This window comes from Salmo salar, chromosome 10 (assembly GCF_965601325.2).
Source record: "Salmo salar chromosome 10, fSalSal1, whole genome shotgun sequence".
NCBI lineage: Eukaryota > Metazoa > Chordata > Actinopteri > Salmoniformes > Salmonidae > Salmo > Salmo salar.
The window spans coordinates 59,100,001-59,120,706 of NC_138300.1; the positions used below are offsets into that span (position 1 = coordinate 59,100,001).

Genomic DNA, 20,706 nt, shown 5'->3' on the forward strand with positions numbered 1-20,706 from the left:
TATAATACTACAGAGAATTTTCCCCAAGTTGCTGTTAACACAAATTCCTCTAATTATTTGGGTCAAATTTGTCTCCATTTTTATAGATTGGTGTGATCAATCCCTGGTTCCAAATATCGGGGGAAAATACCTGCAGTGAGGATAATGTTGAATAGTTTGAGTATAGCCAATTTGAATTTGTGGTCTGTATATTTGATCATTTCATTTCATTCCTTCAGCACCACAGGCCTTTTTGGGTTGGAGAGTGCGTAGTTTTTCCAATAATTCTTCTTCTGTAATTGGGGTATCCACTGGATTCTGATAGTCTTTGACTGCTGGTTCAAGGATTTGTAATTTTTCTTGTATATCTTTTTGTTCTGGGCTCTTTGTTATATTGCTGTAGAGGTTTGCAAAGTGATTTCTCCACATATCCCCATTTTGGATAGCCAATTCCTCCTGATGAGGTTTGTTTCATTTATTCCAATTCTCCCAGAAGTGGTTTGATTCTATGGATTCCTCAATTCCATCCAGCTGATTTCTAATGTGCTGTTACCTTTTTGTTCTTAGGGTGTGTTTGTATTGCTTCAGTGTTTCCCCGTATTGAAGGCGAATATTTTTGTTGTCTGGTTCTGTGTTTTTAATTAGATATATTTCTCAATGACTTTCTTAGATTTTTGCCATCATTATCAAACCATTTTTCATTTTCTGTTTTTTCTGGTTTGCTCTTATGCTTCTTTAGATTAGCCAAGGAGGCTAATTTGTCAAATATAAAGTTTATGTTCCAAATGGCCAAATTTACACCTTCGTTGCTGTAGGAGAATGTTAAGGCTAAAAGATTGTCCAGGAGAGATTGTATTTTTTGGCTACTAATTGCTTTTTGGTAGATGTCTGTACTGTTTGCACGCCATCTATAAGCCTGTTTAGTACCATGTCATTTATTGGGCCGTGATGCTTCATGGTTGGGTTCCGCTCTTCTCAGATACACTGTGATTTTACTGTGGTCTGAGAGAGGTGTTAGTGGGCTGACTGTGAAGGCTCTGAGAGACTCTGGGTTTAGGTCGGTGAGGAAGTAGTCTATAGTACTGCTGCCAAGGGATGAGCTGTAGGTGTACCTACCAAAAGAGTCCCCTCTCAGCCTACCATTGACTATGTACAGACCCAGTGTTCCACAGAGCTTCACGAGCTGTACTCCATTTCTGTTTTTCACTTTGTCATCGTTGTTTCTGTGGGGGTATGTGGGGAGGGAAAGGTTGTTGCTTCCTGGTAGGTGTTTATCCTCATGACTGTTAGTGTCTTGTTCTTCTGCTGTTCTAGCATTCAGGTCTCCACAGACCAGTACGTTGCCTTGGGCCTGAAAGTGACTAATCTCCCCCTCTAGAATGGAGAAACTCTCTTCATTGAAGCAGGGTGACTCTGAGGGGGGAATGTATGTGGCACAGAGGAAGACGTTTTTATCTGTCAAGATAGCCTCCTTGTTGATTTTTAACCAGATAAAGAAATCTCCTGTTTTGATCAATTCGATTGAATTAATTAGTTCAGATTTATGCCATATTAGCATTCCCCCTGAGTCTCTGCCCGGTCCTGAGTCTCTGCCCGGTCCTGAGTCCTTTTAATTTAGTGGATGGTAGGATGATCTCCCTATAACCTAGTGGACAGCCAGTGGAAACATCACCTCTGCACCATGTTTCCTGTAGTACTACAATATCATCATCCATTTATTTCAGGAAGTCTGGGTTTCTGCTCTTTAGCCCAAAAGCAGAGGACTTCAAACCTTGTAAATTCCAACATGCAACGTAAAAAGATTTCATAACTTTTTTTTCTTTACCTTCAAAATGAGACAAACACTCACAATCCAACAAGAACTATTAAAATAGTTTTTTTTCAATTAAAGTAAACTCGTATTATGCAAATGTGATTTGGTTTATAATTTAAGATAGCATTTGTGCTATCCTCTAAGGCCTGGATGTCTGGTTGATGTTAACACCTTGGTTAGGAGCTCCTCTAAGGTCTGGTTGATGTTAACACCTTGGTTAGGAGCTCCTCTAAGGTCTGGTTGATGTTAACACCTTGGTTAGGAGGACCTCTAAGGTCTGGTTGATGTTAACACCTTGGTTAGGAGCTCCTCTAAGGTCTGGTTGATGTTAACACCTTGGTTAGGAGCTCCTCTAAGGTCTGGCTAATGTTAACACCTTGGTTAGGAGCTCCTCCAAGGTCTGGTTGATGTTCACACCTTGGTTAGGAGCTCCTCTAAGGTCTGGTTGATGTTAACACCTTGGTTAGGAGCTCCTCTATGGTGTAGATGTCTGGTTGCTGTTTGCTCTCCCTGAGCAAGACCACCTCTCCCTCCAGTCTGGTGAACTCATCCCTCATGGTATCCATGGTGGTGAGGAGGACCATCTCCCCCCTCCAGTCTGGTGAACTCATCCCTCATGGCAGCCATGGTGGTGAGGAGGACCACCTCCCCCTCCAGTCTGGTGAACTCATCCCTCATGGTATCCATGGTGGTGAGGAGGACCACCTCCCCCTCCAGTCTGGTGAACTCATCCCTCATGGTATCCATGGTGGTGAGGAGGACCACCTCCCCCCTCCAGTCTGGTGAACTCATCCCTCATGGCAGCCATGGTGGTGAGGAGGACCACCTCCCCCTCCAGTCTGGTGAACTCATCCCTCATGGTATCCATGGTGGTGAGGAGGACCACCTCCCCCTCCAGTCTGGTGAACTCATCCCTCATGGTATCCATGGTGGTGAGGAGGACCACCTCCCCCCTCCAGTCTGGTGAACTCATCCCTCATGGTAGCCATGGTGGTGAGGAGGACCACCTCCCCCTCCAGTCTGGTGAACTCATCCCTCATGGTAGCCATGGTGGTGAGGAGGACCACCTCCCCCTCCAGTCTGGTGAACTCATCCCTCATGGCAGCCATGGTGGTGAGGAGGGCCTGAGCCTGCTCTGCACTGAGGGGTCGCTCTCCTCCTGGGGTGTGTCCTCCACTATGGTGGGAAGAGAGGTGCTGGATGTGCCTTTTTGGGTGGGGATAGTAGGGGTGAGGTGGTGCTGGATGTGCCTTTTTCGGGTGGGGATAGTAGGGGTGAGGTGGTGCTGGATGTGCCTTTTCGGGTGGGGATAGTAGGGGTGAGAGTGGTGCTAGATGTGCCTTTTTGGGTGGGGATAGTAGGGGTGAGAATGGTGCTGGATGTGCCTTTTTGGGTGGGGATAGTAGGGGTGAGGGTGGTGCTGGTGGAGTTTGTCTTGTGGGAGGGCATGTCACTGGTGGTGTCCTTCTCTCTCTCCGCTCTCTACTTAATGGTCTGATGTTACCTGGCACCATGACAGTCCCAGTCTGTTTCAAACAGCCTGATGTTACCTGGCACCATGACAGTCCCAGTCTGTTACCTGGCACCATGACAGTCCCAGTCTGTTACCTGGCACCATGACAGCCCCAGTCTGTCACCTTGCACCATGACAGTCCCAGTCTGTCACCTTGCACCATGACAGTCCCAGTCTGTCACCTGGCACCATGACAGTCCCAGTCTGTCACCTGGCACCGTGACAGTCCCAGTCTGTAACCTGGCACCATGACAGTCCCAGTCTGTAACCTGGCACCATGACAGTCCCAGTCTGTAACCTGGCACCATGACAGTCCCAGTCTGTAACCTGGCACCATGACAGTCCCAGTCTGTAACCTGGCACCATGACAGTCCCAGTCTGTAACCTGGCACCATGACAGTCCCAGTCTGTAACCTGGCACCATGACAGTCCCAGTCTGTAACCTGGCACCATGACAGTCCCAGTCTGTAACCTGGCACCATGACAGTCCCAGTCTGTAACCTGGCACCATGACAGTCCCAGTCTGTAACCTGGCACCATGACAGTCCCAGTCTGTTACCTGGCACCATGACAGTCCCAGTCTGTTACCTGGCACCATGACAGTCCCAGTCTGTCACCTGGCACCATGACAGTCCCAGTCTGTCACCTGGCACCATGACAGTCCCAGTCTGTCACCTGGCACCATGACAGTCCCAGTCTGTTACCTGGCACCATGACAGTCCCAGTCTGTTACCTGGCACCATGACAGTCCCAGTCTAATGTTACCTGGCACCATGACAGTCCCAGTCTAATGTTACCTGGCACCATGACAGTCCCAGTCTAATGTTACCTGGCACCATGACAGTCCCAGTCTAATGTTACCTGGCACCATGACAGTCCCAGTCTAATGTTACCTGGCACCATGACAGTCCCAGTCTAATGTTACCTGGCACCATGACAGTCCCAGTCTAATGTTACCTGGCACCATGACAGTCCCAGTCTAATGTTACCTGGCACCATGACAGTCCCAGTCTAATGTTACCTGGCACCATGACAGTCCCAGTCTAATGTTACCTGGCACCATGACAGTCTCAGTCTAATGGTACCTGGCACCATGACAGTCCCAGTCTGTTTCCAACAGCCTGATGTTACCTGGCACCATGACAGTCCCAGTCTGTTTCCAACAGCCTGATGTTACCTGGCACCATGACAGTCCCAGTCTGTTTCCAACAGCCTGATGTTACCTGGCACCATGACAGTCCCAGTCTAATGTTACCTGGCACCATGACAGTCCCAGTCTGTTACCTGGCACCATGACAGTCCCAGTCTAATGTTACCTGGCACCATGACAGTCCCAGTCTGTTTCAAACAGCCTGATGTTACCTGGCACCATGACAGTCCCAGTCTGTTACCTGGCACCATGACAGTCCCAGTCTGTTACCTGGCACCATGACAGTCCCAGTCTGTAACCTGGCACCATGACAGTCCCAGTCTGTAACCTGGCACCATGACAGTCCCAGTCTGTTACCTGGCACCATGACAGTCCCAGTCTGTTACCTGGCACCATGACAGTCCCAGTCTGTTACCTGACACCATGACAGTCCCAGTCTGTTACCTGGCACCATGACAGTCCCAGTCTGTTACCTGGCACCATGACAGTCCAAGTCTGTTACCTGGCACCATGACAGTCCCAGTCTGTTACCTGGCACCATGACAGTCCCAGTCTGTTACCTGGCACCATGACAGTCCCAGTCTGTTACCTGGCACCATGACAGTCCCAGTCTGTTACCTGGCACCATGACAGTCCCAGTCTGTTACCTGGCACCATGACAGTCCCAGTCTGTTACCTGGCACCATGACAGTCCCAGTCTAATGTTACCTGGCACCATGACAGTCCCAGTCTAATGTTACCTGGCACCATGACAGTCCCAGTGTAATGTTACCTGGCACCATGACAGTCCCAGTCTAATGTTACCTGGCACCATGACAGTCCCAGTCTAATGTTACCTGGCACCATGACAGTCCCAGTCTAATGTTACCTGGCACCATGACAGTCCCAGTCTAATGTTACCTGGCACCATGACAGTCCCAGTCTAATGTTACCTGGAACCATGACAGTCCCAGTCTAATGTTACCTGGCACCATGACAGTCTCAGTCTAATGTTACCTGGCACCATGACAGTCCCAGTCTGTTACCAACAGCCTGATGTTACCTGGCACCATGACAGTCCCAGTCTGTTTCCAACAGCCTGATGTTACCTGGCACCATGACAGTCCCAGTCTGTTTCCAACAGCCTGATGTTACCTGGCACCATGACAGTCCCAGTCTGTTTCCAACAGCCTGATGTTACCTGGCACCATGACAGTCCCAGTCTAATGTTACCTGGCACCATGACAGTCCCAGTCTAATGTTACCTGGCACCATGACAGTCCCAGTCTAATGTTACCTGGCACCATGACAGTCCCAGTCTGTTTCAAACAGCCTGATGTTACCTGGCACCATGATAGTCCCATTCTGTTACCTGGCACCATGGCAGTCCCAGTCTGTTACCTGGCACCATGACAGTCCCAGTCTAATGTCACCTGGCACCATGACAGTCCCAGTCTTTTACCTGGCACCATGACAGTCCCAGTCTATTTCAAACAGCCTGATGTTACCTTGCACCATGACAGTCCCAGTCTAATGTTACCTGGCACCATGACAGTCCCAGTCTAATGTTACCTGGCACCATGACAGTCCCAGTCTAATGTTACCTGGCACCATGACAGTCCCAGTCTAATGTTACCTGGCACCATGACAGTCCCAGTCTAATGTTACCTGGCACCATGACAGTCCCAGTGTAATGTTACCTGGCACCATGACAGTCCCAGTGTAATGTTACCTGGCACCATGACAGTCCCAGTCTAATGTTACCTGGCACCATGACAGTCCCAGTCTAATGTTACCTGGCACCATGACAGTCCCAGTCTAATGTTACCTGGCACCATGACAGTCCCAGTCTAATGTTACCTGGCACCATGACAGTCCCAGTCTAATGTTACCTGGCACCATGACAGTCCCAGTCTAATGTTACCTGGCACCATGACAGTCCCAGTCTAATGTTACCTGGCACCATGACAGTCCCAGTCTAATGTTACCTGGCACCATGACAGTCCCAGTCTAATGTTACCTGGCACAATGACAGTCCCAGACTGTTACCCGGCACCATGACAGTCCCAGACTGTTACCCGGCACCATGACAGTCCCAGTGTAATGTTACCCGGCACCATGACAGTCCCAGTGTAATGTTACCCGGCACCATGACAGTCCCAGACTGTTACCTGGCACCATGACAGTCCCAGTCTGTTACCTGGCACCATGACAGTCCCAGTCTGTTACCTGGCACCATGACAGTCCCAGTCTGTTACCTGGCACCATGACAGTCCCAGTCTGTTACCTGGCACCATGACAGTCCCAGTCTGTTACCTGGCACCATGACAGTCCCAGTCTGTTACCTGGCACCATGACAGTCCCAGTCTAATGTTACCTGGCACCATGACAGTCCCAGTCTGTTACCTGGCACCATGACAGTCCCAGTCTGTTACCTGGCACCATGACAGTCCCAGTCTGTTTCAAACAGCCTGATGTTACCTTGCACCATGACAGTCCCAGTCTGTTACCTGGCACCATGACAGTCCCAGTCTAATGTTACCTGGCACCATTACAGTCCCAGTCTAATGTTACCTGGCACCATGACAGTCCCAGTCTAATGTTACCTGGCACCATGACAGTCCCAGTGTAATGTTACCTGGCACCATGACAGTCCCAGTGTAATGTTACCTGGCACCATGACAGTCCCAGTGTAATGTTACCTGGCACCATGACAGTCCCAGTCTAATGTTACCTGGCACCATGACAGTCCCAGTCTAATGTTACCTGGCACCATGACAGTCCCAGTCTAATGTTACCTGGCACCATGACAGTCCTAGTCTAATGTTACCTGGCACCATGACAGTCCCAGTCTAATGTTACCTGGCACCATGTCAGTCTCAGTCTAATGTTACCTGGCACCATGACAGTCCCAGTCTGTTACCTGGCACCATGACAGTCCCAGTCTAATGTTACCTGGCACCATGACAGTCCCAGTCTGTTACCTGGCACCATGACAGTCCCAGTCTGTTACCTGGCACCATGACAGTCCCAGTCTGTTACCTGGCACCATGACAGTCACAGTCTGTTACCTGGCACCATGACAGTCACAGTCTGTTACCTGGCACCATGACAGTCCCAGTCTAATGTTACCTGGCACCATGACAGTCCCAGTCTGTTTCCAACAGCCTGATGTTACCTGGCACCATGACAGTCCCAGTCTGTTTCCAACAGCCTGATGTTACCTGGCACCATGACAGTCCCTGTCTAATGGTACCTGGCACCATGACAGTCCCAGTCTGTTTCAAACAGCCTTATGTACCTGGCACCATGACAGTCCCAGTCTAATGGTACCTGGCACCATGACAGTCCCAGTCTGTTTCAAACAGCCTTATGTTACCTGGTACCATGACAGTCCCAGTCTGTTTCAAACAGCCTGATTTTACCTGGCACCATGACAGTCCCAGTCTAATGTTACCTGGCACCATGACAGTCCCAGTCTAATGTTACCTGGCACCATGACAGTCTCAGTCTAATGTTACCTGGCACCATGACAGTCCCAGTCTGTTTCCAACAGCCTGATGTTACCTGGCACCATGACAGTCCCATTCTGTTACCTGGCACCATGACAGTCCCAGTCTGTTTCAAACAGCCTGATGTTACCTGGCACCATGACAGTCCCAGTCTGTTTCAAACAGCCTGATGTTACCTGGCACCATGACAGTCACAGTCTGTTACCTGGCACCATGACAGTCACAGTCTGTTACCTGGCACCATGACAGTCCCAGTCTGTTACCTGGCACCATGACAGTCCCAGTCTGTTACCTGGCACCATGACAGTCCCAGTCTAATGTTACCTGGCACCATGACAGTCCCAGTCTAATGTTACCTGGCACCATGACAGTCCCAGTCTGTTACCTGGCACCATGACAGTCCCAGTCTGTTACCTGGCACCATGACAGTCCCAGTCTGTTACCTGGCACCATGACAGTCCCAGTCTGTTACCTGGCACCATGACAGGCCCAGTCTGTTACCTGGCACCATGACAGTCCCAGTCTGTTACCTGGCACCATGGCAGTCCCAGTCTGTTACCTGGCACCATGACAGTCCCAGTCTTATGTTACCTGGCACCATGACAGTCCCAGTCTTATGTTACCTGGCACCATGACAGTCCCAGTCTTATGTTACCTGGCACCATGACAGTCCCAGTCTTATGTTACCTGGCACCATGGCAGTCCCAGTCTGTTACCTGGCACCATGACAGTCCCAGTCTGTTACCTGGCACCATGACAGTCCCAGTCTGTTTCAAACAGCCTGATGTTACCTTGCACCATGACAGTCCCAGTCTGTTACCTGGCACCATGACAGTCCCAGTCTTGTAGAGGTTGATTGTTATCATGGTGCTGTCAGGGTCGGGTGTCTTTTTGATTTTCAGCTTCCACCCGTTACAGATTCCCTCTGTCTTTATGGATGGGTAGTGAGAGCGGACTGCTGAGCGCCATGCATTTGGCTGGTCAGTGAGGAAGATGAGATTACTCACATCACCGTTTTTGTAGAGGTCTGCGAAAAGGGTTTCTGACCTCCACTTTAGTAGCGTCTGTTTAAAAGCTTTCCTCGTTGTGTCATTTTTGGGCCTCTGGAGGGTAGAGAATGGATTCAGCGCTGAGTGGGGACATGGTGCCTGTGGACTCTGCTGCTGCTGCTCTGTCCTGCGGCCCCGTTGCCATAGCAACCGGTTTGTTTGTCTGCTGCTGTTGCTAGCTAGCGCTAATTTAGTTCAAAAACCAGCAAAAAAGAGTGAGAAATCTTCACACCCAAAAACAGAAGATATGTTTTAAAGTTAGTCCGTGCTCCTTCTTGGTTTACTCACTCCGTTTGGTCGTTTGATGTAGTTGTATTAACTCCCCTTTGCTAGGTTTTTTCTAGCTCGTTTCTTCTGGCTAGCTTGTTAGCCTGCTGGCTAGGTCTTTGTTGTGTAGCTAGCTAGCTAGAGTCAAAACTTCTTAACTTGAGGCGCAAAGTAACTTTTTTCTATTCTGAATGAATAGAGTTGTTGTTCATCACTTCTTGTCTGGATTTGTTTTTCCATTAGAGTGTTTATCTCATTCTAAAAACAAAAAAATATGAATATATATCAGGAGCTCATGTTGAGCATGACTCTCTCTCTCTCTCTCTCTCTCTCTCTCTCTCTCTGTGATTAACCTTTCTTAACATGTGTTCCTCATTGTCCACGTACTCCAGTCCTCCCTGCCTTATAACATACCTTGTCTGGCACCCTAACTTGCGCTCTATTCTCTATATAGTACACTACTTTTTACCTGGTTCTGTAGCAGTCACAAGCCCACTCACTGTGGGCCTGTTCAAAAGTAGTGCACTATTTACCATCTCAGACACACTTACGGAGAGCCTCCCCTTCATATAGTTATTCAGGATTGATTGATAGCTAGGGCAGTTATTGACATGTGATCCGCCAATACATAGCATTTAGTCATTTTCCTTGTCATCCAGACAGCCCCATGGTGTGTTGGTTGTGCCCTAGTGGTGTGATGGCGACTTTATGCCAGCATCGTTAGCTGATACAACTCTCTCTCTCACACACTCCCTCTCTCTTCCGTTCTTTCTCTCTCTCTCTCTCTCTCTCTCTCTCTCTCTCTCTCTCTCTCACACACTCCCTCTCTCACACACTCCCTCTCTTCTGTTCTCTCTCTCTCTCTCTCTCTCTCTCACACACTCCCTCTCTCACACACTCCCTCTCTTCTGTTCTCTCTCTCTCTCTCTCTCTCTCTCTCTCTCACACACTCCCTCTCTCACACACTCCCTCTCTTCCGTTCTTTCACTCTCTCTCTCTCTCTCTCTCTCTCACACACTCCCTCTCTCGTTCTATTTATCTCGTTCTTTCACTCTCTCTCCATTTCTCTCTCCCTCTCGTTCTTTCCCGCTCTCCTCTCTCTCCATCTCTTTCTCTATCATCTCTCTCTCCCTCCATCTCTGTGTGTGTGTCTCTCTCTCGCTCTCTAACCTCCTTCTCTGTCTCCCTCATCCATCATAGTGTGAGATGACGCCTCACAACATCTTGAGTTTCATACTAAGCAGGTCATTAAGCAGGTCAGTAAGCAGGTCAGCTTAATAACACGTCATGCTGACTCTCAGAGAAAATACAACCCTAAACTTTTCCTCTCTACTGACCACCAGTGGGACGGTCTAACTGCCCTAGGGTAGGTGGGGCCCGTGTTCTGACCACCAGTGGGACTAACTAACTGCCCTAGGGTAGGTGGGGCCCGTGTTCTGACCACCAGTGGAACTAACTGCCCTAGGGTAGGTAGGGCCCGTGTTCTGACCACCAGTGGGACTAACTAACTGCCCTAGGGTAGGTAGGGCCTGTGTTCTGACCACCAGTGGGACTAACTAACTGCCCTAGGGTAGGTAGGGCCCGTGTTCTGACCACCAGTGGGACTAACTAACTGCCCTAGGGTAGGTAGGGCCCGTGTTCTGACCACCAGTGGGACTAACTAACTGCCCTAGGGTAGGTGGGGCCCGTGTTCTGACCACCAGTGGGACTAACTAACTGCCCTAGGGTAGGTAGGGCCCGTGTTCTGACCACCAGTGGGACTAACTAACTTCCCTAGGGTAGGTAGGGCCCGTGTTCTGACCACCAGTGGGACTAACTAACTGCCCTAGGGTAGGTAGGGCCCGTGTTCTGACCACCAGTGGGACTAACTAACTGCCCTAGGGTAGGTAGGGCCCATGTTCTGACCACCAGTGGGACTAACTGCCCTAGGGTAGGTAGGGCCCGTGTTCTGACCACCAGTGGGACTAACTAACTTCCCTAGGGTAGGTAGGGCCCGTGTTCTGACCACCGGTGGGACTAACTAACTGCCCTAGGGTAGGTAGGGCCCGTGTTCTGACCACCGGTGGGACTAACTAACTGCCCTAGGGTAGGTGGGGCCCGTGTTCTGACCACAAGTGGGACTAACTAACTTCCCTAGGGTAGGTAGGGCCCGTGTTCTGACCACCAGTGGGACTAACTAACTGCCCTAGGGTAGGTAGGGCCCGTGTTCTGACCACCAGTGGGACTAACTAACTGCCCTAGGGTAGGTAGGGCCCATGTTCTGACCACCAGTGGGACTAACTGCCCTAGGGTAGGTAGGGCCCGTGTTCTGACCACCAGTGGGACTAACTAACTGCCCTAGGCTAGGTAGGGCCCGTGTTCTGACCACCAGTGGGACTAACTAACTGCCCTAGGGTAGGTAGGGCCCGTGTTCTGGGAAGAGAGTGATCGGTGTGGCTCCTCCTGTCTCGGTGGAATAAGGCTGCGCCAGTGTAGGCCTCTGGCCAGGATCCAGGTGCCTCCCTCCATCAGAACCCTCACTCCTCAAACCAGCGAACAAGTTCACAAGTTGCTCTTTATGTCAGGCATTAGAACTGGTATGGGACTCAAGGAAAAATGAACATGGTCGTTACAGAGGTGGAAGTTTTTAATCCGTCTTTTGAGACTTTGTCCTTCAATCAGGCATGACAATGTCACAAAGACAAGTGTATCTCATGGTCTTTGAAAGGAGTTACTTGAAACCTAGGACAGTGGCTTGAAACTTAGGACAGTGGCTTGTGGAACAGATTTTAAAAAGCTTTGTTTATCATTGGCGGCAAGTAGCCTAGTGGTTAGAGCGTTAGGCCAGTAACCAGAAGGTTGCTGGATCGAATCCCCGAGCAGGACAAGGTAAAAATCTGTTGTTCTGCCCCTGAACAAGGCAGTGAACCTGCTGTTCCTAGGCTGTCATTGTAAATAAGAATTTGTTCTTAACTGACTTGCCTGGTTAAATAAAGGTTAAATAAAAATAAAAAAATCGTCATTGTGATTCAAATGTCCATATGCAGGCAAAATTTTCAGACATAAACTTTCAACCCTTATTGAAGCATAAAATCTCTATGGAAACCATTGGACCAGTCAACCAGGAAGAATGACATGTCCCTTCAGAGTGCATCATTATGTCCATTCGGAATGCTTCAATATGTCCATTTGGAATGCTTCAATGTGTCCATTTGGAATGCTTCAATGTGTCCCTTCGAATGCTTCAATGTGTCCCTTTGGAATGCTTCAATATGTCAATTTGGAATGCTTCAATATGTCAATTGGGAATGCTTCAATATGTCCATTTGGAATGCTTCAATATGTCCCTACGGAATGCTTCAATATGTCCCTACGGAATGCTTCAATATGTCCCTATGGAATGCTTCAATATGTCCCTTTGGAATGCGTCAATGTGTCCATTTGGAATGCTTCAATATGTCCCTATGTAATGCTTCAATGTGTCCCTTCGGAATGCTTCAATGTGTCCCTTCGGAATGCTTCAATGTGTCCATTTGGAATTCTTCAATGTGTCCATTTGGAATTCTTCAATGTGTCCATTTGGAATGCTTCAATATGTCCCTATGGAATGCTTCAATATGTCCATTTGGAATGCTTCAATATGTCCCAAATCGGAATGCTTCAATATGTCCCAAATCGGAATGCTTCAATATGTCCCAAATCCGAATGCTTCAATATGTCCCAAATCGGAATGCTTCAATATGTCCCAAATCGGAATGCTTCAATATGTCCCAAATCGGAATGCTTCAATATGTCCATTTGGAATGCTTTAATGTGCCCTTGGAATGCTTCAATGTGTCCTTTGGAATGCTTCAATGTGTCCCTTTGGAATGCTTCAATGTGTCCCTTTGGAATGCTTCAATGTGTCCCTTTGGAATGCTTCAATGTGTCCCTTCGGAATGCTTCAATGTGTCCCTTCGGAATGCTTCAATGTGTCCCTTCGGAATGCTTCAATGTGTCCCTTCGGAATGCTTCAATGTGTCCCTTCGGAGTGCTTCAATGTGTCCCTTCGGAGTGCTTCAATGTGTCCCTTCGGAATGCTTCAATGTGTCCCATTCGGAATGCTTCAATGTGTCCCATTCGGAGTGCTTCAATGTGTCCCATTTGGAATGCTTCATTGTGTCTTTTTGGAATGCTTCAATGTGTCCATTTGGAATGCTTCAATGTGTCCATTTGGAATGCTTCAATGTGTCCATTTGGAATGCTTCAATGTGTCCCTTTGGAATGCCTCAATGTGTCCCTTTGGAATGCCTCAATGTGTCCATTTGGAATGCCTCAATGTGTCCCTTTGGAATGCCTCAATGTGTCCCTTTGGAATGCCTCAATGTGTCCCTATGGAATGCTTCAATATGTCCATTTGGAATGCTTCAATTATGGACACAGAGGTTGACCTTACACCATACTGATGCTTTGACTGGCTAGATCCCATATTGTGCCGTTTAGGACTCTGTCACTGTCCTCCTTGTCAATCATCTTTCAAACTGACTCCAATGGTACACGACATCAAATCAAATCAGACTTTATTTGTCACATGCGCCGAATACAACAAGTGTAGACCTGACCATGACATGTTTACTTTACAAGCCTTTAACCAACAATGCAGTTCAAGAAATAGAGTTAAGAAAATATTTACCAAATAAAACTAAAGTAAAATAATTATAAAGTAACACAATAAAACAAAAATAACGAGGCTGTATACAGGGGGTACCGGTACCGAGTCAATTTTTAGGGTCTTCCTCTGACACCGCCTGGTATAAAGGTCCTGGATGGCAGGAAGCTTGGCCCCAGTGATGTACTGGGTTGTACGCACTACCCTCTGTAGCACCTTACCATACCAGGCGGTGATGTAACCGGGCAGGATGCTCTCGATGGTGCAGCACTAGAACATTTTGAGGATCTGGGGACCCATGCCAAATCTTTTCAGTCTCCTGAGAGGGAAAAGGTGTTGTCATGCCCTCTTCACAACTGTCTTGGTGTGTTTGGGCCATGATAGTTTGTTGGTGATGTGGACAACAAGGAACTTGAAACTCTTGACCCGCTCCACTACAGCCCCGTCGATGAGAATGGGGGCCTGTTCGGTCCTCCTTTTCCTGTAGTCCACGATCAGCTCCTTTGTCTTGATCACATTGAGGAGAGGTTGTTGTCCTGGCACCACACGGCCAGGTCTCTGACCTCCTCCCTATAGGCTGTCTCAGCGTTGTCGGTGATCAGGCCTACCACTGTTGTGTCGTCAGCAAACTTGATGATGGTGTTGGAGTCGTGCCTGGCCATGCAGTCGTGAGTGAACAGGGAGTACAGGAGGGGACTGAGCACACACCCCTGAGGTGCCCCAGTGTTGAGGATCAGCGTGGCAGATGTGTTGTTACCTACCCTTACCACCTGGGGGCAGCCCGTCAGGATGTCCAGGATCCAGTTGCAGAGTGAGGTGTTTAGTCCCAGGTTCCTTAGCTTAGTGATGAGCTTTGTGGGCACTATGGTGTTGAACGCTGAGCTGTAGTCAATGAACAGCATTCTCACATAGGTGTTCCTTTTGTCCAGGTGGGAAAGGGCAGTGTGGAGTGCAATAGAGATTGCAGCATCTGTGGATCTGTTGGGGTGGTATGCGAGTTGGTGTGGGTCTAGGTTATCCGGGAGGATGCTGTTGATGTGAGCCATGACCAGCCTTTCAAAGCACTTCATGGCTACTGATGTGAGTGGTACGGGTCGGTAGTCATTTAGGCAGGTTACCTTGGTGTTCTTTGGCACAGGGACTATGGTGTTCTGCTTAAAACATGTTGGTATCACAGACTCAGACAGGTTGAAAATGTCAGTGAAGACACTTGCCAGTTGGTCTGCTTTGAGTACACTTCGTGGCTGTGCTGTTGTTGCTCCTAAACGTTTCCACTTCACAATAACAGCACTTACATTTGACCTGGGCAGCTCTAGCAGGGCAGAAATTTGATAAACTGACTTGTTGGAGATATGGCATCCTATGACGGTGCCACGTTGAAAGTCACTGAGCGCTTCAGTAAGGCCATTCTAATTCCAATGTTTGTCTATGGATTTAATACACCTGTCAGCTGTGGTTGAATCCACTATTTTGAATGGGTGTCCTCATACTGCTGTATGTATGTATGTATGTATGTATGTGTGTGTGTATATATATATGTATGTATGTGTGTGTGTATATGTGTATATTATATATATAGATATAGAGATAGAGATATAGAGATAGAGATATAGATAGTGTATGTTCTGTATGACATGGGGAGAGTCTGACCTCACCTGGCTGTTAACTCTTCCTCTCCTCCTCTTCCTCTGCAGAACCATTTTGACCAGGGACTTTACCTGTCTTAACTCTTCCTCTGTAGAACCATTGTAAACTATAACATCTGAAGACTATGTCCTAACCCTGCGCTTCCTTGTCTTCTTTTCCTTGTCCTCTGTAGAACCATGTGGGCCAGTGAAGGAGAGGTTCAGGTGACAGCCCGGATGGAGACCACCCCTGCCATGGGCGTACCTAGTATCTCTGTTTCCCAGAAACAGACCCCTAAAAAATTTGGCCCTGTGGTGGCCCCTAAGCCCCAGTTCAACCCCTACAAGACGGGAGACCCCATTGACCATGCTGAAGGTAAGAGATGGCAGGGGATTCAGACACTGATAGCTGGTACGTGCTTCATACAGCAAGTGGCGCTAAAAGGGTGCGTGCGTTGCAGGAGAAACTGAAATGTTCGTTGGCCACAATCAAGGGTCAAGGGTCAAACAAGGTGGTAGGAGTTGGGCCTGTAGACGAAAGGTTGCCTGTTCAAATCCTGTCGGGCGTTTGGAGAGGAGGAAAAAAAAGGAGGGGGGGTGGGGTATTGATCTAGCAACTGGAGGGCTGCTGGGTTCATACCCTAACAACAATCCCCTACCGTTGGGCCCTTGATCAAGGCCCTTAACCCCACAACATACTCTCCATCCAGGGGTGCTGCATGGCAGCTTGACCCTATGCTCCTTTCTACTGTATATCTGTGTGGTGTGTCTGGGGAGTTGAGAAATGAAGGGAACGGAATATTAATTTCTGTTGTTCGCTGTGGCTGTGGACAATAAAGTTGGATTGTTTTTTTTTTATTGTATCCAGGGGCTGAGACCTCCTATGTAGCCCACTACTGACTCCTATCCAGGGGCTGAGACCTCCTATGTAGCCCCAGTACTGACTCCTATCCAGGGGCTGAGACCTCCTATGTAGTCCACTACTGACTCATATCCAGGGGCTGAGACCTCCTATGTAGCCCCGGGACTGACTCCTATCCAGGGAATGAGACCTCCTATGTAGCCCCAGTACTGACTCCTATCCAGGGACTGAGACCTCCTATGTAGCCCCAGTACTGACTCCTATCCAGGGGGCTGAGACCTCCTATGTAGCCCACTACTGACTCCTATCCAGGGGCTGAGACCTGTGTCCTGGATGGCCCGATACTGACTCCTATCCAGGGACTGAGGCCTGTGTCCTGGACGGCCCGATACTGACTCCTATCCAGGAGGCTGAGCTCAAATACAGATTTATGATTGTAATATGTAGCGAACTCAACCGTTTTCTGTCCAGCTCCCTTGTCCTGTGAGCTGTGATTTAGCTACCGTAGCATTTCTTTACAAGCCAACCGTGCTTCACATGACCTTTCCATGACCTTATATGAAAGACAACACCATACTCCTCTCTTTCAACATTAAAGAAATCCAAGGGCTGTGTAAACAAAACAACAACAAAAACTCAGACCTTGAATTCATCTTTTTAAATCTGTTGAAAAATACCAAAATAGAGTTGCCTTAATTAATATCATGTTAATGCAAATATCAAGAAATGTGCAGAGGGAAAGAAAATAGAGAAATTATAGAAAAGTAAAACACATAATAATAAAAGTAATAATAGATACACAATGAGTAACGATAACTTGGTTATACACAGGAAGTACCAGTACTGAGTGGATGTGCAGGGGTACGAGGTAATAACTTGGTTATATACAGGAAGTACCATTACTGAGTGGATGTGCAGGGGTACGAGGTAATAACTTGGTTATATACAGGAAGTACCAGTACTGAGTCAATGTGTAGGGTACGAGGTAATAACTTGGTTATATACAGGAAGTACCAGTACTGAGTGGATGTGCAGGGGTACGAGGTAATAACTTGGTTATATACAGGAAGTACCAGTACTGAGTGGATGTGCAGGGGTACGAGGTAATAACTTGGTTATATACAGGATGTACCAGTACTGAGTGGATGTGCAGGGGAACAAGGTAACAACATGGCTATATACACAGGGTACCAGTACTGAGTCAATGATAACATGGCTATATACACGGGGTACCAGTACTGAGTAGATGTGTAGGGGTACGAGGTAATAACATGGCTATATACACAGGGTACCACATTTGCATTTAAGTCATTTAGCAGACGCTCTTATCCAGAGCGACTTACAAATTGGTGCATTCACCTTATGATATCCAGTGGAACAACCACTTTACAATAGTGCATCTAAATATTTTGGGGGGGGGGGGGGTTAGAAGGATTACTTTATCCTATCCCAGGTATTCCAGTACTGAGTTGATGTGCAGGGGTACGAGGTAATTGAGATAGATGTGTACATATAACTAGGAATAAAGTGACTGATTTAGTAAACAGTAGCAGCAGTGTATGTGATGAGTCAACAAAAATAAAATGTGTGCAAAAAGGGTCAATGCAGGAAGTTAAATAGTTAATCTAATATCTACCTGGACTAACTATCTAACTAACTATTCATCAGTCATATGGCTTGGGGGTAGAAGCTCTTCAGTGACCTGTTGGTTCCAGACTTGGTTCACCGTTAGTCATATTAGTCATATTTCTAATCAGTAAGCTTTTTAAGAAATAAAACACTGTTACTATGGAAACCGCTATAGAACAGAACCGCTATGAGCCAATTAGTGAGTGAAAGACAGAAAAACAAATACCTAATAATAATAATAATAATAATACTACTACTCTATAGAGGAAATGAACCAACGGCCAAAGTCAAACCAGTATTTGTTCTGAAAGCTTTGTGTGGAGAATTTGGAAAGGATTTGACTCTTAAGCAAACGGGAGACTGACTTCCTTAGAGCAGGTTTCTGTGGCTTTAGATGTGAGATGCATTTTTATTTCATTTTATTTAAGCCTTTTATTTAACCAGGTAGGCAAGTTGAGAACAAGTTCTCATTAACAACTGCGACCTGGTTAAGATAAAGCAAAGCAGTGCGACACAAACAACAACAACAGAGTTACACATGGAATAAACAAACATACAGTCAATAATACCATAGAAAACGTCTATATACAGTGTGTGCAAATGAGGTAGGATAAGGGAGGTAAGGCAATAAATTGGCCATAGTGGCGAATAGTTACAATATAGCAATTAAACACTGGAGTGATAGATGTGCAGAAGATGAATGTGCAAGTAGAGATACTGGGGTGCATTTGAGCAAAACATTTTAAATAAATAACAGTATGGGGATGAGGTAGTTGGATGGGCTATTTACAGATGGGCTATGTACAGGTGCAGTGATCTGTGAGCTGCAATGACAGCTGGTGCTTACAGTTAGTGAGGGAGATATGGGTCTCCAGCTTCAGTGATTTTTGCAGTTCGTTCCAGTCATTGGCAGCAGAGAACTGGAAGGAGAGACGGCCAAAAGAGGAATTGGCTTTGGGGGTGACCAGTGAAATATACCTGCTGGAGCGCGTGCTACGGTTGGGTTCTGCTATGGTGACTAGTGAACTGAGATAAGGCGGGGCTTTCCTAGCAAAGACTTATAGATGACCTGGAGCCAGTGGGTTTGGCGACGAATATGAAGCGAGGGCCAGCCAACGAGAGAGTGGCTTTACGGAAGAGTGTCCAGAAAAAAGCCATTGCTTAAAGAAAATAATAAGCAAACACGATTGGTGTCCGCCAAAAGGCATGTGGAAGACTCTCCAAACATATGGAAGAAGGTACTCTGGTCAGATGAGACTAAAATTGAGCTTTTTGCCCATCAAGGAAAACGCTATGTCTGGCGCAAATCCAACACCTTTCACAACCCTGAGAACACCATCCCCACAGTGAAGCATGGTGGTGGCAGCATCATGCTGTGGGGATGTTTTTCATTTGCAGGGACTGGGAAACTAGTCAGAACTGAAGGAATGATGGAGGGAGCTAAATACAGGGAAATTCTTGAGGGAAATCTGTTTCAGTCTTCCAGAGACTTGAGTCTGGTACGGAGGTTCACCTTCCAGCAGGACAATGACTCTAAGCATACTGCTAAAGCAACACTTGAGTGGTTTAAGGGGAACATTTAAATGTTTTGGAATAGCCTAGTCAAAGCCCAGACCTCAATCCAATTGAGAATCTGTGGTATGTCTTAAAAATTGCTGTACACCAGCGGAACCCATCCAACTTGAAGGAGCTGAAGCAGTTTTGCCTTGAAGAATGGGTAATAATTCCAGTGGCTAGATGTGCCAAGCTTATAGAGACATACCCCAAGAGACTTGCAGCTGTAATTGCTGTAAAAGATGGCTCTACAAAGTATTGACTTTGGGGGGGTGAATAGTTATGCACGCTCAAGTTTTCTTTTTTTTTTTTTGTCTTATTTCTTATTTGTTTCACAATAAAACATATTTTGCATCTTTAAAGTGGTAGGCATGTTGTTTAAATCAAATGATACAAACCCCCCCAAAATCTATTTTAATTCCAGGTTGTAAGGCAACAAAATAGGAAAAATTCCAAGGGGGGTGAAGACTTTCGCAAGCCACTGTACATAGGACATGTTTAGATCAGGGCCTTCCAATCCACCTGGACATGTTTAGATCAGGGCCTTCCAATCCACCTGGACATGTTTAGATCAGGGCCTTCCAATCCACCTGGACATGTTTAGATCAGGGCCTTCCAATCCACCTGGACATGTTTAGATCAGGGCCTTCCAATCCACCTGGACATGTTTAGATCAGGGCCTTCCAATCCACCTGGCAGTAGAAGAGAAGTTCATTTGATTCAGCCAAAATATGCTTTCATCAATATAAATCAAATCAGATGTTATTGGTCACATACACATATTTACCAGATGTTATTGGTCACATACACATATTTACCAGATGTTATTGCAGATGTAGAGAAATGCTTGTGTTCCTAGCTCCAACAGTGGAGTAATATCTAACAATACACCCATCTAAAAGGTAAAAGAAAGAAATATATAAATATTAGGACGAGCAATGCCAGAGTCGAGTATAAATCTTTACACAGGGATAAAATAATTGTTCAGTCAGCATAGATAGGCGTGTGAACTAAAGAATCGTTCAGTCAGCATAGATAGGTGTGTGAACTAAAAGATTTGTTCAGTCAGCATAGATAGGTGTGTGAACTAAATAATCGTTCAGTCAGCATAGATAGGTGTGTGAACTAAATAATCGTTCAGTCAGCA

At 47.1% G+C, this 20,706-nt stretch overlaps 1 protein-coding gene across 1 annotated transcript in view; it reads left to right on the forward strand.

Moving 5' to 3' along the window:
• LOC106560617 (lipoma-preferred partner homolog) overlaps positions 1–20,706 on the forward strand; it is a 515,165-nt gene that overhangs the window by 118,150 nt on the left and 376,309 nt on the right. The window contains exon 4 of the mRNA XM_045687983.2: positions 15,709–15,890. Coding sequence (XP_045543939.1) covers positions 15,713–15,890 — 178 coding nt within the window. The 5' untranslated portion in view covers positions 15,709–15,712. The remainder of the gene's footprint in view (positions 1–15,708; positions 15,891–20,706) is intronic.